The sequence below is a fragment of the Schistocerca gregaria genome, chromosome 2, assembly GCF_023897955.1.
Source record: "Schistocerca gregaria isolate iqSchGreg1 chromosome 2, iqSchGreg1.2, whole genome shotgun sequence".
In the NCBI taxonomy this organism is placed as follows: Eukaryota; Metazoa; Arthropoda; class Insecta; order Orthoptera; family Acrididae; genus Schistocerca; species Schistocerca gregaria.
Window position 1 is genome coordinate 668,792,173 of NC_064921.1, and position 19,623 is coordinate 668,811,795.

A 19,623-nucleotide genomic window follows, 5' to 3' on the forward strand; every position below is an offset into this window, starting at 1 on the left:
TAGAAAGAAAAGGATTTGTTAAAAGTAGTTATTTATTAACATCGAATAATGTACTCTTTTCTAAAAGTATTTGTATAGAATGTGCGAAAGTGAAATGTGGGCGATAACCAGCTCAGACAAAATGAGAAAAGAAGTAATTGTCACATGGTGCAACTGTTTAGAATGGTGGATCGAATAACTAATGAAGAGGTAATCAATCGAAAACAAGAAGAATAGAATTCATCGAAAACGTAAGCAGATTCAAATGGAAGTAGGATGAAGTATTTGTGCAGGGAAGAAGAGGCTTGTACAGTATAGACAAGTGTGAAGAGTTACTATCAAATCAGTTTTCAGACAGCAGAGCAAGCCAGGTTGGCCGAGCGGTACTAGACGCTTCGGTCCTGAACCGCGCGACTGCTACGGTCGCAGGTTCGAATCCTGCCTCGGGCATGATGTGTGTGATGTCCTTAGGTTACTTAGGTTTAAGTAGTTCTAAGTTCTAGTGGACTGATGACCTCAGATGTTAAGTCCCATCGTGCTCAGAGCCATTCAGACAGCAGACAACAACAACGACAACATCAACAATATTCAACTATTGGTGCCAAACACACGGATCAATTTGGACTTTACAACAAAGAGTTAAAACAAATTCCTGTCTTCGTTATAAGTTAATACTGTGGCACCATATCTAACATCTTTCAGAAATCTAGAAACATGGAAATTTATTGCTCATCTTCGTCTACTATTTGCAAGATACCGTACCTTAAAAGAATAAGTTTCGCTTTACTTTTTCTGAAACGATGATGACTGTTTTGTTTATAATACCGTAGTGCAAGTGCAGATTCAGTGCAGACTGCAGGTGCAGCGGCACTCACCGATGACTGGTGCGCTCTCGTTCTTCCCGTCGTACACCTTAATGTAGTCGTACGGGCAGTTCTCAGCGCCCGACGAGATCGGCCTCATGGGACAGGTCATGATGTTCTCGCAGCGCTGGCCGTCGATGTTGAAGACCTCGTTCTCGATGTAGAGCTTGATGAAGGGCAGCCTGGTGTTGAGGTGGTAGCGGCAGTGCAGCCCCCTGGGGTAGACGCCCGGATAGGCGGGCGACTGCACGTAGCACGTCTGCAGGCGGCAGTCGCGAAACACTCGCTCGCAGTAGGATCTGCGAACACAACAGGACGTCCGCTCATGCCTGGGCAGAAGGTGTTACCGCCCGCTTTTACTGCTGCCGCTGGCAGTTTCCTCGCCACTGTACAGCAAGCGCCCTAAACACGGGAATACACCGCGCGTAAGACTGCTGTGACCTAGTTCCACCCAGTACCTGCTGCTGACAGCATTGTGAGGCGCTGACGACCGCGGTACGTATATGTGTCGATGCGATACATGCTGCGGAAGTGTGGTGAAAAGTTATAAATTAACATTCTAACGACAATGTTCTGGTAAGAATAGGGGTGCAATTAAGCAATTCAGCAAGGGTTCGAATTCCAGAAGACGTGGTCAGAGAACAAGCGTGAAACCCTACAGTCAGAAGCCGGCGCAGATCCAGATGTCCACTGATATATCCATTTTGAGTGCGAAAGCCTGAGCTGAGACGAGAAAACTACAGTTACATCAACGCACATGGACAATCATAATTACTTTGAGGTCAAAAGTTAGAGGACAGCCCCAGAATTACGATTTTAGTCTACTAATTAGTCGGGTGATGCTGAGGGAATTAGATTAGGAAATGAGACACTTAAAGTAGTAAAGGAGTTTTGCTATTTTGGGAGCAAAATAGCTGATGATGGTCGAAGTAGAGAGGATATAAAATGTAGACTGGCAATGGCAAGGAAAACGTTTCTGAAGAAGAGAAATTTGTTAACATCTAGTATAGATTTAAGTGTCAAGAAGTCATTTCTCAAAGTATTTGTAGGGAGTGTAGTCATGTATGGAAGTGAAACGTAGACGGTAAATACACTCCTGGAAATGGAAAAAAGAACACATTTACACCGGTGTGTCAGACCCACCATAGTTGCTCCGGACACTGCGAAAGACTGTACAAGCAATGATCACACGCACGGCACAGCGGACACACCAGGAACCGCGGTGTTGGCCGTCGAATGGCGCTAGCTGCGCAGCATTTGTGCACCGCCGTCGTCAGTGTCAGCCAGTTTGCCGTGGCATACGGAGCTCCATCGCAGTCTTTAACACTGGTAGCATGCCGCGACAGCGTTGACGTGGACTGTATGTGCAGTTGACGGACTTTGAGCGATGGCGTATAGTGGGCATGCGGGAGGCCGGGTGGACGTACCACCGAATAGCTCAACACGTGGGGCGTGAGGTCTCCACAGTACATCGATGTTGTCGCCAGTGGTCGGCGGAAGGTGCACGTGCCCGTCGTCCTGGGACCGGACCGCAGCGACGCACGGATGCACGCCAAGACCGTAAGATCCTACGCAGTGCCGTAGGGGACCGCACCGCCACTTCCCAGCAAATTAGGGACACTGTTGCTCCTGGGGCATCGGCGAGGACCATTCGCAACCGTCTCCATGAAGCTGGGCTACGGTCCCGCACACCGTTAGGCCGTCTTCCGCTCACGCCCCAACATCGTGCAGCCCGCCTCCAGTGGTGTCGCGACAGGAGTGAATGGAGGGACGAATGGAGACGTGTCGTCTTCAGCGATGAGATTCGCTTCTGCCTTGGTGCCAATGATGGTCGTATGCGTATTTGGCGCCGTGCAGGTGAGTGCCACAATCAGGACTGCATACGACCGAGGCACACAGGGCCAACATCCGGCATCATGGTCTGGGGAGCGATCTCCTACACTGGCCGTACACCTCTGGTGATCGTCGAGGGGACACTGAATAGTGCACGCTACATCCAAACCGTCATCGAACCCATCGTTCTACCATTCCTAGACCGGAAAGGGAACTTGCTGTTCCAACAGGACAATGCACGTCCGCATGTATCCCGTGCCACCCAACGTAATGTAGAAGGTGTAAGTCAACTACCCTGGCCAGCAAGATCTCCGGATCTGTCCCCCATTGAGCATGTTTGGGACTGGATGAAGCGTCGTCTCACGCGGTCTGCACGTCCAGCACGAACGCTGGTCCAACTGAGGCGCCAGGTGGAAATGGCATGGCAAGCCGTTCCACAGGACTACATCCAGCATCTCTACGATCGTCTCCATGGGAGAATAGCAGCCTGCATTGCTGCGAAAGGTGGATATACACTGTACTAGTGCCGACATTGTGCATGCTCTGTTGCCTGTGTCTATGTGCCTGTGGTTCTGTCAGTGTGATCATGTAATGTATCTGACCCCAGGAATGTGTCAATAAAGTTTCCCCTTCCTGGGACAATGAATTCACGGTGTTCTTATTTCAATTTCCAGGAGTGTAGTTTCGACAAGAAGAGAATAGAAGCTTTCGAAATGTGGTGCTACAGAAGAATGCTGAAGATTAGTTGGGTACATCACATAACTAATGAGGAAGTACTGAATAGGATTGGGGAGAAGAGACGTTTGTGGCACAACTTGATGAAAAGAAGGGACCGGTTGGTAGGACATGTTCTGAGGCGTCAAGGGATAACCAATTTAGCATTGGAGGGCAGCGTGGAGGGTAAAAATCGTAGAGGGAGAACAAGAGATGACTACACTAAGCAGATTGAGAAGGATGTGAGTTGCAGAGGGTTCTGGGAGATGAAGAAGCTTGCACAGGATAGCGTAGCACGGAGAGCTGCATTAAATCAGTCTCAGGACTGAAGACCACAACAACAGCATTATATGCTCCCGGCAGTAGTAATTATTTTTAAGTAGAAAAGGATGCAGTAATTAGTAGCAATTATGTGTATTGCGTATCTAGATTTCAATGACTTTTTGGCCATCTTTAGTGCAGTAAATGAAAGTTAAGACATTAAACACACTTGTGTAGGCACGTAGTCCCAACTGGACCTTTCACGTCAAATGTTGAGTTCACACTGTGTCAACGTCTGAAATGAACAGTCAAAATTGGATTATGTGCATACACAAGTGTCGTTAATGTCTGAACTTACATTTACTGCTCTCAAGACGGCCACACAGTGACCGAAATCCAGATCTGCAATACATATCGTTGCGACTGACTGCTGTACCCTTTACTTCTTGAAATAAATACAGCTGCTGGGAGGTATTTCTTCTCTAAGGAATCGAGCCTGATATTATTCTAAAATTACTCTTATTACCTATTTGGGACAACGTGCCACTTTACCTGAGTAACTGGGTAATTCTCATCTCCCGTGCTCTTCTTTCTGATTTCCAAATAGCTAAACTTACATCGCATGTCCGTCGGACCAGCTTATGCCTGTGCTGTCTGCAGTAACAGAGGTCACTTGTACTATTAGCGTAAGCAGCCTCGGCGCCGTTCTAGAACAAACCACACACTGAGCGGACTATTGATTGTGTGTCAAATACATCACAGATAACGTTTGGCTTAAAATCAGTGAGTCTGTCAACGCTACTCTTAAAATTATTTACAAGTGGACAATGGAGTGCCTATTATTGAGAAATATAACACCTTGTCGTGATTAAAATTGTGGTGGATTATTGCAAATCTGATAAGAGAAATATACGAACGTATAGTTTCGTGGCGTTATATATTTATTAAATTCTCTTTGGCTTTCAGCCACGTCAAGAAGTTTAAAATCTACGAGATTTCTACCGAGTACTCCACTGCCACTGTCAAATGGTGACCCAACTGTGGTTTGTGATGCCGTCGTTCCACAGTGGCCTATGACGTCACGGGTGCCCAATCGAGACCTACGAGAAACACAGGCCGCGGTGCGTACGTCACGAAGGTAGTCCTGCGCTCGCTCGCTCAAATTAGCAGACAAACTACGTTTCTACACCTGCTAACTCATAACTAGGCGTGTCCGTGCAAACGAAAACTGAATCTTCTTCTGGAATCCGCTATTATGGAATATTACTGTTATCGGTCCTATAATGATGGAAAGTCATCGGGCCTACTTATAATTTGTTACGGCTGTACTGGCGTACAATATAATAAAATCATGCTCCAATGATTATCAGTTCCGTAAGGCACCACATCCAGTATGTAATGAATACTGTTAAGCAGAAGAGACTAAATGCTATAAACAAACCGTTATAGCATTTATATCGAGTATTGATCTTAAATTAAATTTTGCTGTAGTACTGTTAATCCGTAAGACTTCATAATAGCAGATTCCAGTGGAAGATACAATTCTCGTTAGTACTTACACGCCTAGCTGCGAGTTAGTAGGTTTAGAAACGCATTTTGTCTGCAGAGCTGAGCGAGCGAGCGACTTAAGGACTACCTTAGTGACCTACGTGCAGCGGCCTATCTTTCTCATGCGCCTCTTGCCCAGTCCAGTGCCAGATAAGGATTTGTTTTGGTAGCTCGAGATAACGGCGTTAGTGAGAGAAAACAAATTCTTTCTTTGTCGTGTTGCTAGGGTTAAAAAATATAAACCACAAAATAAACTATACTCTTGTGAGATTGATAGAAGTATTATCGCTTATTTATGTCCACGAGCGTAGTGAATTCTTATTTAGACTGAAAGGCAAGCAGATGAGACTTTGTTCTTTTTTAACTGGTTCACTAGGTGCCCCTGCACGCTGTTTCTTTTAGTTATTACAGTCATCAAGACAGCGACGACACAATAGGGGAGACTCTGTTTATTTTTCGCTTACTGCATTAACACTGTATGAAATAGAGTATGAGACTGCACTCTTTCACAGCAATGTAGGGTATATTATATTACCGTATGAATGAGTGTCATAAGACTAGATAGGGTTTATGTATCCACCAAAAACGTGGAACGTAATACCTTCCGGCCAAAATGCTTGTACTCGCATTATCTCCTCCTAAACGGACAAATATATTTCGACAGGAGTTTGAACACAACGTAGTGCAATTGATGAGTTTATGATTGAGAGATAAAAATTTGAGTTGATGTAATACATAAAAAATGAGGGTTTTACATCTTATGCTTCTTGATGTAGTACCCAAGAAATATTAAACGAATTTCGTTTGGTATTTCAACATAACAGAGCTATACCGTTAACATTTTAAAGTATATTTTTAAGAACTGAATGTATTGCAACAGTAACAGAATCTGTTCAAAAGTAGTTCTCCTCACTGCTGAGGCTCCTTTTCGCAGTTGGAAACAACGCCCGATGTTTTGTAAGCTGTTTGATATTTGTACAAGAAGACCTGGCTGTCGCCTTACGATTGGCTCAGCCCCAAAACTGGTGACGGCGAAATAAATAATTAATTAAAAAGAGTGGCTGGTTGTATTTCTTTTCTTCTGTATATAAAAAGTTCATCGGATCACGTTTGCTTGCAGTTATCTCTCAGAGTTTAACCACAGTTTCGCTATCTTGTGCACAATCTCTAGAGTTTTAATAAGATTATCGATCACTTTGCCCTAAAAAAATTAAGGAAACAGAACCAACTGCCGCTAGTAACACAAACAAGTAACTCAAGAAACACATACTAACATATTCTGTTCATCTCCGTATGCTGCATAGCACTGCTTAATGGAAAACTGATTCTTCGTGCAGCTGTATGGTAGTTTATTCAGGGAAAGGCCACTCACTAAACCGCTTCTGCTGTTCGATCTTCAGTTTACAGACCACAGTATTATTAGAATTCCACTACTACTACAAAACTACTGCTATTACTACCACCACTACGACTACTACTACTACTACTGCCACCAACTCGTTGTAGTAATAGCAGTGGTATTAGTATAAATAGTGGTCAGAGGAAAGAATAAAAGGTCGATCAAAACTTAAAAGTTCTCTAGTGACACTAATCATAACTGTAGCTCCGTTAATATCAAATGAGAAGTCGAAATAGAGTGACACTACAGCGTAGGTAGAAGTTACAGGCTGTTTACAGCAGGAGAGAAGGATATTCAACAGTGAACTGTGAACTGTTGGCTCAGGAAACTTACACTCTTATTGGTGGCATGTGTAGAAAAATTAAGACAGTAGCAACAGAAGAAAATAGGTAATTTAAGATTAGACTCCCATTTACTTACCGTCGTTATACTCTTGAGCCCAAAGACCGGTTTGAGGCAGATTTCCATGCTAATCTATTCTGTGTATAGCTCTTCATCTCTGAATAACTACATTCATCTGAACCTGCTTGCTGAATTCATGTTTGGCTCTCCCTCTAGAGTTTTTATCCCTACACTTTCCTTGATAGAATAACTTCCGTGATGCGGCAAGATTTTTTCCCCACTTCAATGTACCGTATCAGTAGCTATTCGGTCGACCCATTTAATCTTCAGCATTCTTCTACATCTACATCTACATTTATACTCCGCAAGCCAGCCTACAGTGTGTGGCGGAGGGCACTTTACGTGTCACTGTCATTACCTCCCTTTTCTGTTCCAGTCGCGTATGGTTCGCGGGTAGAACGACTGAAAGCCTCCGTGAGCGCTCGAATCTCTCTAATTTTACATTCGTGATCTCCTCGGAAGGTATAAGTACGGGGAAGCAATATATTCGATACCTCATCGAGAAACGCACCCTCTCGAAACCTGGCGAGCAAGCTACACCGCGATGCAGAGCGCCTCTCTTGCAGAGTCTGCCACTTGAGTTTGCTAAACATCTCCGTAACGCTATCACGCTTACCAAATAACCTGTGACGAAACGCGCCGCTATTTGGATCTTCTCTATCTTCTCCGTCAACCCGATCTGGTACGGATCCCACACTGATGAGCAATACGCAAGTATAGGTCGAACGAGTGTTTTGTAAGCCACCTCCTTTGTTGATGGACTACATTTTCTATGGCTCTCGCAATGTATCTCAACCTGGTACCGGCCTTACCAACAATTAATTTTATATGATCATTCCACTTCAAATAGTTCCTCACGCATAGTCCCAGATATTTTACAGAAGTAACTGCTACCAGTGTTCGTACCGCTATCATATAATCATACAATAGAGGATCCTTCTTTCTATGTATTCGCAATGCATTACATTTTTCTATGTTAAGGGCCAGTTGTCACTGCACCAAATGCGTATCTTCCAGCATTTCGCTACAATTTTCTAACCCTGTACCACCACATTTTTAAATCTTCTATTTCTTATTGTCTGAACTGTTTATCTTCCACTTTTGTATTCTCAAGACAAATACCTTCAGGAAAGGCTTCCTAACACTCAAATTTCTCTTCTTCAGAAACGCTTTCCTTGCTACTGTCAGTCTGCAGATCTTCTCTACCTCGGCCATCATGAGTTATTTTGCTGCCCAGATTGCAAAACTTATCTACAGCTTGTGAAATAAAGAACAATCGCCCTCAGTCACATTCATGAGTTTATTTCACTGCATGACGCATTTAGAGTCCTGGATGTTCAACTTCAGGTGCTTTGACAGTCTTCATCGATTATTTTTCCAGACCTAGATTCATTCTGGTCCTCGAGAGATGACAAAGCTACATTACAAAATGAGCATATTCTCAATGTAAGTTTACAAAACTTATACAAATTAACAATTAATGTACTGCTTCCAATGGTGAATGCAAGGTATTTTGAAGCATAGTATGAGTAAATTTGTTTGTGTACACAATACACTTTTTGTTATCCAGCACAGTTTCTACGCGCAAGTCAAGGAATGTCAAATGGAAATATGCAACATTTCTACAAATACACTAGTGCTATTATTTCAAAGGAGATACAAAGTCATTATATTATAAGTTATACAGCATATTACTTACAAAACAAATGTATGTGAATACGTAAAATGTGGATAATGTATTATCAAATGGTAGAACCATTAAATATATCTACCTTCAGGAAAAAATAAACTTCCAAAATTACTGAGAAAGCTGTGGCTGCTAAACTCTGTTCATTCTACAGATTTTTTCAAAGATTTTACTTTGTTTAACATTACTTATGATAGTTCTAGTAGATCAAGTTTTTCTCCATGCTTTTCTGTGTGGAGTACAGCTATGCTGATGTGAATGTCAGTTAATGTGTGTCTGTTAACGTACTTGTGGTCGGCTATTGTGGGTCTATCAACTGACACAACACACTTCTTCATAAGCATTCCCTATTTAGGCACGGCATCACAAAAATTGCTAACTTATCTAGAACCAGCAATATTAAAATATCGTTTTCCACAAACCACAATATTGCACATCACTTTTTCACACAGTAAACAGAAGCACCCCAACAACTGAACATAGAGGAATATATAAATTACGATGTAACAGCTGCCCTGCATTTTACATAGGCAAAGCACGATGAACTTTCCATACGTAATACAAAGAACATACTGATGCTTTTAGGCTTAACCACTTCGACAAATCCACAGTAGCCAACCCCAAGTACCTTAAGAGACACAGTCTACCTGACATTCACTAAAGAGTAACTGTACACCACACCGAAAAATGTGGTGAAAAACTTGATCTTCTAGAAAAATTAGAAGTAATGTTAAACAAAATAATATCTTTGAAAAACATCTTGAATGAACAGAGTTTCGTAGCCACAGTTTTTCAGTAATTTTAGAAGTTTATTTTTTCTCAATGGTAGTAATATTTAACAGTGCTACCATTTGATAACAAAATCCACATTTCACATATTCACAAATATTTGTTTTCTGAATGGTATGCTGTATAACCTAATAATATAACGGCTTTGTATCTCCTTTGAAATAGAATCACTACTGCATTTGTAAAAAAGCAGCATATTTGCGTTTGAAATTCCTTGACTTGTGCAAGCAAAACGTGCTGAAGAACAAAAAGTGTGTATATGCTCATAAACATGTTTACTCATACAATGTTTCAAAAACCATGTATCCACCAGTGGTATTAGTAAATTAATTTTCGATTTGTATTAGTTTTTCAAACTTATATTCACAATATGCCATTGCAACTTTACCAGGACTAGAATGAATTAAATCCAGAGAATTAATCAATGTAGACTGTCAAATCTCCTGAAATGAGCACTCAGGACTAGAGATGCAGTGTGCATTGAAATAAAACCATGGCTTGACCTACAGGGAGCTGTTCTTTATTTTACGAAAGTAACACTGTCAAGAAAGTAACGCCAACAGAAATGGATAAAATTAATCATCTACAGTTGTTAGTTTCTTGTTTTCTAACCTAACTCCCTTAATACAATGCATTCCGTTCAACTACTCTTCCAAGCTCTTTGCCGAAAGAGTTGCAAATTCAAAGGGAAACCGTTACTGACCATGTTAGTCATCTCAGTGAGTACAAAGGAAATATACTATTGAGCTGAAAACAGTATACGCGGAACTTCAGTTTGTCTTGGACAAGGACAGGGAAGGAAATCACGTCTGGATATAATTCGAAAACAATGAACGTTTGCAGTAAATATTTACTCTGTCAACGGGAGTTTAAAATGTGGGTGCGTGGACGGAGACTGATCTTGCACATTCAGTCCAATATTCTTCCTAGTTTTCCATCGAGGCTGGTGAAGTGTCACGAGAATGAAAATGAGTCGACAACGACATCCTTCTGTTTATGCTACGTAATGCGTCGGCGTTTGAAGACAGATGGACATAAAAACACCTCGCTTTCTCTCTCGATATTCTTTATCATTTGGCTACAGGTTCATCAACATGTAATGAATATTAGTGTTGCCGCTGTGAATGTAATACTCAGGGCGTCCTACGGAATATACCGGGTGATCAAAAAGGCAGTATAAATTTGAAAACTGAATAAATCACGGAATAATGTAGATAGAGAGGTACAAATTGACAAACATACTTGGAATGACATGGGGTTTTATTAGAACCAACAAAATACAAAAGTGCAAAAAATGTCCGAAAGATGGCGCTTCATCTGATCAGAATAGCAATAATTAGCATAACAAATCAAGACAAAGAAAAGCTGATGTTCTTTACAGGAAATGCTCAATATATCCACCATCATTCCTCAAAAATAGCTGTAGTCGACGAATAATGTTGTGAACAGCACTGTAAAGCATGTCCGGAATTATGGTGAGGCATTAGCGTCGGAAGTTGTCTTTCAGCACCCCTAGAGATGTAGGTCGATCATGATACACTTGCGACTTCAGGTAACCTCAAAGCCAATAATCGCACGGTCAGAGGTCTGGGGACCTGGGAGGCCAAGCATGACGAAAATGGCGGCTGAGTACACGATCGTCACCAAACGACGTGCGCAAGAGATCTTTCACGCGTCTAGCAATATGGGGTTGAGCGCCATCCTGCATAAACATCGTACGTTCCAGCAAATGTTTATAAGCCAGGCTGGGGATGATGCGATTCTGTAACATATCGGCGTACCTCTCACCCGTCTCGGTAGCAGTTACAAAAACAGAATCACTCACTTCCTCTAAGAAAAGAGGCCCGCTAACGGTAGATGTGGTAAATCCAACCCATACTCCGACTTTCTCATCGTGCAATGGAGTTTCCACGATTTTCGGTAGCCCAAATTCTGCAGTTGTGGGCGTTGACAGACCCTCGGAGCGTGAAATGTGCTTCGCCGGTCCACAACACGTTACTCAACCAATCGTCATCTTCCGCCATATTTGAAATTCCCACACCTGAAATGCCCTGCGCTTCACTAAATCGCCAGGTAACAGTTCATGATGCTGATGGATTTTGTACGGATAGCATCGGACGGTACGCCTGAGTGCCATCTAAACAATGGTGTATGGAATGCCGGTGCGACGTGCGACTGCACGAGCGCTGACTTCCCCCATAGACGAACCCGCTACAGTTTCCATTTCTTCCTGAACTGTCTCAGCAGCATTACGCCTTGTGCTCTGTCGGCCACTACTGGATCTGTCGTCTAAACGACTCGTGACTTCGAACTTCGAGATTATTCTCACCACAGCTGCATTTGTCAACGGACCTTTACCAGTTCGAATCCCCTTCCTAAGGCGATAGGATCGTAACGCTGAACTAGCACAATCCCCATTCTGATAATACAGCTTCACTAAAGGCGCCTTTTCAGATAACGTCAACATGCTGTGACTCCTGGTGCATCTGATTCTCTCTCTCATTACAGCTCCTTTTATACCCGATTGTCATGCGCAGTCACTGACGTTTTGTTGTCCAGCGCCATCTCTCGGGCATTTTGTGATTTTTTTCTGATCTAATAAAGCCCCATGTCATTCCAAGCATGTGTGTCAATTTTTACCTCTCTATCTACATTATTCTGTGGTTTATTAAGTTTTCAAATTTATACTGACTTTTTGATCACCCGGTACATGGACTTGCTAATCGCTCGAAGTACTTTCGTCTTTGTATAAAATTATGTGAGGGGAGCTTAGTTTCGTTATCTTGTTTTGTTTGTGAAATGTAATGCGCCCTCCGGATTACGAGAATACGTATGGAAATAGACGTAATATTTCAACTAATGTTCCTGAGCATGGCTTGAGAAAGAGTGTTTCAGACCAAGGTGCAAACGTGCTGTCGAATTTTTTTCCTTTAATTAATGAGCCGTAGAGTGAATAGATGGTGGCAGGGGCGCGAGTGCTGCTATTGTTCTCTGTTGGGGAAGTCTGCTGCGATCTCTGTTATGAAGAGGTCGGTATAAATTCCACCTTTATTAAATGAATGAGAAAGTTACGGAAACGGGTTCTACAGTGCATCGAGTTGTAATAAAGTTCACAATACTGAATTACTGTACTGCAATTAAGCTTCTCGGGAGTTATTCATAGTCAGTATACGTCATTGCCAAGTAGAAGACTTGTAAATTACGTAAAACATTAGAGATGAATGCAAAGATTATACTGTTACTCGAGTGCATTACAGAGTACAATTCGACTCTGAACTTTCTGTGTTCAAATAAAATAAGATGGAGCAAGATTGCGAATTCTACGGGTATACTCCGATCAAAATTACTTTGCGAGTGCTACAGTCTACAACCATACTCCGATCAGAATGACTTTGTGATTGATGTTTCAGTGAGCCGCGTGGCTGTGGCCTGGCGTCAGCCAATCGCAGCTGTTTCTCGGGCTCCACGTGCTCACTGCGCTGCCTGTTCGGTGGGAACAAGCCACACATCGCCGGTTGACGCGGCCTGCAGAGGCTGGGAGAAGGGATGGGAAAAGCCGGGCGCTTAAACCAGATATCAGTATTTAATTTCCGAATTGTGGTATGTTTCGGCATTTCTTTGGACTCGTTTTTCGTTAATAACAGCGCAAAAAAACGAAATATCTATTAGCCATAGCTACAGTGCTACAACCTTTCGTTTTTTTAAATAAATCTTTTTTAGAGGAAGAATAATTTTTACTTGTAATATTTACTTTAGTTCGTAATATCGAAACCGGAAAAGCTATCAGAGCTATTATAATAACAGTGGCGATGGAAATGAGCAACAATCATAAGACGTGAATTCGTAGAGCACTAAGACAGTAATGCTCCTGTTGTCGTGTGTCGTGGCTTGAGGTATGCAGCGGGAGGGGGAGGGAGGGGGGGTCTACGAGCAGTATGCAAAAGTTGCCCCCATCTGGTGTATTTTATCGATGTCGTCACCAGACATCCGTTGTATTGTAAAACGGCACCAACGCTAGTCTGGAAATATTTTTAAGAATTGACGTAGCAATTAAGTACAATGCTTCATTTGCTTTACAATATTAAAGACTTGCCTGCAGTTTTTATGAAATAATAAAAGAGGAATAAAATGATGGTAATTGTAGTAAACTAATAACTTAGAAAGTAACTGATTTGCTACCTGTGTCCACATAATACTATACCTAACTGTTGTTCTTGCAAACAGACAAATTAACACGAAAAAAAGAGATCTCCGACCTCTGTTTTCACAATTTAGCACCGACTATTAGTTATACGCAAACAGTGGTACGATCCCCGATTACGACATGATTTTTGAGCACAGTTTCGTAAAACTGAAATTAATAGGAAAATACTGGTGACTTTTTTTGGTAGTATTTAATCACTTATTACTTTTCGAGAAAAACAGTGAATGGTGGCCGGACTATATTTTCTTTTACCTGCTCATTTGATTTAATATTTTCATGTGTATCGTTAAACTGAGAGAGTCAAAATTTTTCAGTCTTTGCTCGGTTTCTACCTTTATTACAGAAAATATAGGAATAAATTCCGAAAATATGTTATGTCGAAAACCGGTTATATTGGGATGTTTAACACTCGGGTTAAACTGGCTTGAAAAAAAAAACCATCTAACCAAAAACCGGTTGTTTCTGTGACAGCCGCCATGCCTAGTTGGGATGGGCCAGGCCCCAAGGGTGAGATCGGAGGGGAAGAAGGGTCCCATAACCAGTGATTTTTGTTTCGAGCAACTAAAAAAACAATGTTACGCAAATAAGGCAAAACTGTATCTGCTACTGAAGTTAGTCTTTGGTAAACGGTTTAGTTTCTTCTCAGAATATTGAAAAGGAAGATTTCAGACTTACAATCTTCATCACACGGTCATAAATAACTTGTAGTGTCACATCACGGCTTTCCTTTAGTGTTCACAGTTATTACGATAGTTTGAAATTAAGAGACTCCAGCGTTTAATCTAGAGAAACTCCCGTGACAAATTTGATCACTGTACCTTCACCTAACATTAAAAACAAACTCCGTCGGGACAAGTATTCAGTGTGAAGTAAATGAAATTTTCAATTATTTGTCTCTAAGAAAATAGCGCACATTTTAGTTAGTATGATACTTTTATCAATATAACAAACTGCCTTGTTGTTTTATTTCTACATGCATGAACGTAAAAAGCTGAGTATTTATATAAATCACTATTCCTTGGTCTTAGTTATTTATTGGTGTATTAATATGCAGTGAAGCTTCGTCTCGCTAGACATGCATAACTGGAATCTGTGACTCGTTCTGCAGCTCTTTATATTAGAGAGGCACATAGAGTATCTTCGAGGAAATAAGATATCATCAACAGACTACAGTAGAAACACGTTCCCGTACCATAGGATTGTAGAAGGAGTGAATTACTTCGTCTCGCGGTTGGGAATAAACCACCTTTATACGTTGTAGATGAATAGGCAAAAAAAAACCATACTTCCATTAGATTGCCAACATATGACTACCATTTCTGTTCCATCGTAGGCATATGGAGCTGAAGTTACGGATTATGTGGCATGAAACCACAAAAAATGTCCACTGGCAGATTTGGGAAGACTGAGACAGGATTCTATAAATCGAACTTCGTCGTCAGACTGGCCTAATGTTGTAATACAGGCGAAGGAAGCAATAATGAAGACATGGATGAATGAATGGCAGTGGAAAATAACGGAGAAGAATTTATTATTTCATTAAATTCGGACAGCAGTTCTAGTGACTACACAAATGATAGTGAATGTGATTCAGTTACAACCCGCGCATCAGTTAGTGGTATAATTCAGCTGTGATCACCTCTTACAGTTTTCCCCACTTATTTAGATAATTTGTTACTTTGCAGTATTTGTGTGACATAATGCTCGTCTTATTGCCGTTATTCGCCTATAACATGTGGTTACTGCACGTTAACGCATCACGGTCGCTGCAGTAGCAGCGTCTCCCACCACTGCCTCCCCCACTACCTGCAAGTAAGTTAACAACAATCGGCAAGTAACGGGGCCCACGGAAAGTAAACACATTGTTTCTTCTTTGGTGCGCGAGCATGAGTACTTGGCACGTTGTGCACAATCCAGCAGCTCTGCTCCCTACCACTACCATCTGTCAATCACAAAGTAATTTTAATCGGAGTATAGCGTGTCTAACCAAGCAGGACACACAGAGTTAGTTCTGACCATGATGTGTGTATACTTTAGGTAAATAGAGGTACTGTTATTTGGTGTGGCTATATCGCTACTTTCTAGTAACCACTCACATATTGTACGCTGATGAAGTCTGTTTTACTCTGCGTTGACCGATTTCGCTGTAGTCTGTATGCATGTGATTCTGTATAGGGAGTGACTTTATATCAACGTACGTCGTTGATAGGCAATTGTCTGATTATTTTATACTGTTTTTATTCACTTCTCACTGCATACTAATTTTGTTCTCTAGCGACAAGCTTTTTATGAATGCACGTTGTTGATGCAAAACCAACCTGTTAGACCTGTAGATACTACTATTACACTGGCTGGCTGCTCTAAAAAGACTTGATTTCCTGTTTCCAATGCTGAGATGTTCAAGGTAGTTTGTGGAATTTCCTTATATTTGTATGGGGTGGTATACACTGATACTGATATGTCAAAGTAGCTGTTATGACAGAATGAATGCTTGGGATTCATCAGAATCTGCCAGGGAAATTACAGTTGTCCACATGGTGCCGATCGGTTTGTAAATTGTTTAAATGACCATATATCTCCTTAAAATACAGTGAAATTAAAATTTTTTCATATTGTGAAACATATTAGCAGATTTCATTTAAGGAATTCAATTATAGAGTATTTTTACAAATATTTAATTTCTGAAACTGATTAAAAATTGGAAGTACTTGTTCTAATTTCTTGTGTTACTAAATGCTGAAGATTTTTATACAGCCAGAGTGTTTAAAATGTTTTGCTGTCATCAACTTCATTTCAGTTATTAGGACAGGTCTCTTGTTCAAGTAAAAGTCCATATTTATGTCAACTGATATTGACACAAGTTATTACTAAACGATAAAGTGTCCAAATTTCACCCTGAACTCAGTCCATTCCATCCTTTTATCCTGTTTACCCAAACCAGCATTTCACAATTTCTAAGCTGCATCTAAAATCAAAAAAGTTTACTGCTAATTAGGGCTCAGAAATTAACAATTTCATTTCTGGTACCGTGTATGAAGTTTTTTTTCAAATTTCTTATTCGAAAAATGTGGGAAAATTTTTCTGTGTTGAGGAAATATTAAAATTTTTTTACATTGTACAATTTATGTTAATCTAATGATCTGTTGGGAACAGTTTACTACAAAAATAAAGATAAAAGTAACTGTGCCGTCATACACAGAGTATCACACGACGCCCACAGCACACTGTGTCATCCTCTGCCGAATGGCGTCATTTGAATACGGCACGGAGAAGCGTCGGTCAGCACACACATTTGTAAGCTTTCCAGACCTTGGAATTGCTACATTTCATTCAAATAAATCCTCGGTTGGACTCACAGGACTGAGGCACAGTGTTACGGTCCTCCGACCAAGAAAAAATCCCTGGCACTGCCAGGATTCGCTCATAGGACCTCCACATGGCTCAGATTCAAAGGCGGATACCGCTAGTAAAAGTGCAAATCATAATTCATTCATCGAAAATCAGCAACGTCACTGAATCTACTCCGAGGAATAAGAGATAATTTCAGAATAATATAACGACTCCTAGCTCAAACGTACGGTGCCTTTTGTACTTTTGCGACGCAAGGATGAGAAGTGCCTGTGTTGGAGCTTAAAATGCGCTGTCTCATGCGTGAGCTTCAGTCGTGCTTGCTTCAAGAAGCAGCGTAAATGGTCTCATATTATCCTCGCTGTGTGTTTACGGTCACGAGGAGGAGAGAAACCTTATCTCCTTCGGATGTGAGAAATCGGCGAAATGCCTCAATTTGTTCCGCTCTGTCCCAGTAACTTCGTTGTCTTCGGAGACTAACTTTTGTGCTTGTTTTAATCACTTTGGAAATCCGTCGTTGTGTCCGTGTGACATGGGAATAAAAATGAAAGTTCGACTCTCTTTGACCAAACATTACAAAACTTCACAAAAATTTAAATATATCATTTATTCTCCCTATCGTTCTTTATCCAATTAACAAAGTATAATATCGGTTCTACGCTGTGGCGGAACTCATATATCGTTTAGGAGCTTACTGTACTTAAGTGGAAGTAGTCTGTCGATCACATGTCTCTTAGGAACCTAGGTGCACCGAGTATGAGTCATCGTCCTAGGGAGACGCCACACAAATATCACGACAATAATCCAGCCCTGAATTAATAACTTTGTCTGACTGGTCAGAAATTGGCGAGTGCGTACGGGAGTATCAAGATTTTTGAATGAAAATCAACACTTTTTAAGAAAAACTCACATGCACAGAATAAATACAAATAAAATATTTCTACTTCACTGTAACGACTGTAGACTCAAATCTGGCCTTACACTGAGACACAAATCATCAAACCAGTCCATTACAAGATTACTGAACTCTCAGTTACCAATTACGTGCATTTAACACAATTAATCTTTTAAATGCTCCGTCTTAAATCCTCTCATTGACTCTCAGTAATTACAAACAAGTCCTTGAAATTCAGTATGTTTCTAGCCTAGCTCGGCACTGAAGGCCTTAAAAAGCCACGGAGTCATCAGAACTTTCGATTTAACATTTCACATAATTTCAATTTGCGCCACCAACGCTAGGACTCATTGCCGGCTGCTTCTTTCTTCTTCGTCTAGAAAGTGGTTGTCCTCTCAGCTTTCTATGTAACTTCCCCTCATGATTTTCGTACACCGCATGATATAAGTGGTCAGTCACAACGCATACTGTGTAAAGAAAATTGATACGAGACTAATTGAATAGGTGTGAGCTGTTATTAGTGCATATATTTGGTATCCTCGTCCGTCATTTACTTTGGCACATCCGTATTAGCTACACTGATTTTCCAATATGTTACTTAAAACAGTTGCATTATTGCGAACTGACTGTGAATTCCCTTAGATAACAGAACCTTAAATCGAGATTCTAGGATAATTTCAACAAAGCTATCACTCATTAACTGTTACTAGAAACGTTCGAGTTTAATGTGAAAGTAGATTACATTTACAGTAGGCCTACAAAGCAACTGAAGGAGCATATTGTCACAAAACATTTGCTATTGAATCTCTTGAATCATATGACTACGTCACACTGCACTGAAATCGTTAAACTACACTTCAGATTAAGTTTCGAAATTCTTTAAATACAAATTTAGGGTCAGTGGCCGCGTCCAACTCGCGCTTCCAATAACAAATCTCATACACACATGAAAAAAAGTTCCCAGAACTCCTAAAGATGTACGTTGTCTGGATATTGTATCACAGACATAGTTCCTCTGACTGCCCAGAGAAGTCCCTAAGCCCTCGCAACGATGTAAACCTACGTGCATGAGCAGCTCCTATTAGACGGAGGGGGTTCGACAGCCTATCAGATCCAGTCATTACACCAGGAAGTAGGTACACAGCTCGTGTTGTCTGTAGTTGAACCATGGCTAGACGGTCAATACAACGGTTAGATCGCGTCCGCATTGTTACATTGCGCCAGGAGAGCTCTCAACAGGGGAAGTGTCAAGGTGTCTCGGAGGGAACCAAAGAGATGTTGTTCAGACATGGAGGAGATACAGAGAGAACTGTCGGTGACAAGCCTCGCTCAGGTCGCGCAAGGGCTACTACTGCAGTGGCTGACTGCTACCTACGGATTACGGCTCGGAGGAATCCTGACAGCAACGCCGCCATGTTGAATAATGCTTTTCGTGGAGCCACAGGACTCAAACTTTTCGCAAGCGGCTGAATGATACGCGACTTCACTCCCGACGTCCATGGCGAGATCCATCTTTGCAACCACGATCCCATGCAGCGCGGTACAGATGGGCCCAACAACATACCGAATGGACCGCTCAGAATTGGCATCACGTTCTCCTCTCCGACGAGTGTGGGATATGCCTTCAATCAGACAATCGTCGGAGACGTGTTTGGAGGCAACCTGGCCAGGCTGTACGCCTTAGACACAATGTCCAGCGAG

At 41.6% G+C, this 19,623-nt stretch overlaps 1 protein-coding gene across 1 annotated transcript in view; it reads right to left on the reverse strand.

Moving 5' to 3' along the window:
* The window catches only part of LOC126335928 (uncharacterized), a 129,444-nt gene that overhangs the window by 50,780 nt on the left and 59,041 nt on the right, over window positions 1-19,623 (reverse strand). Inside the window, exon 3 of the mRNA XM_049999403.1 lies at window positions 855-1,141. Coding sequence (XP_049855360.1) covers window positions 855-1,141 — 287 coding nt within the window. The remainder of the gene's footprint in view (window positions 1-854; window positions 1,142-19,623) is intronic.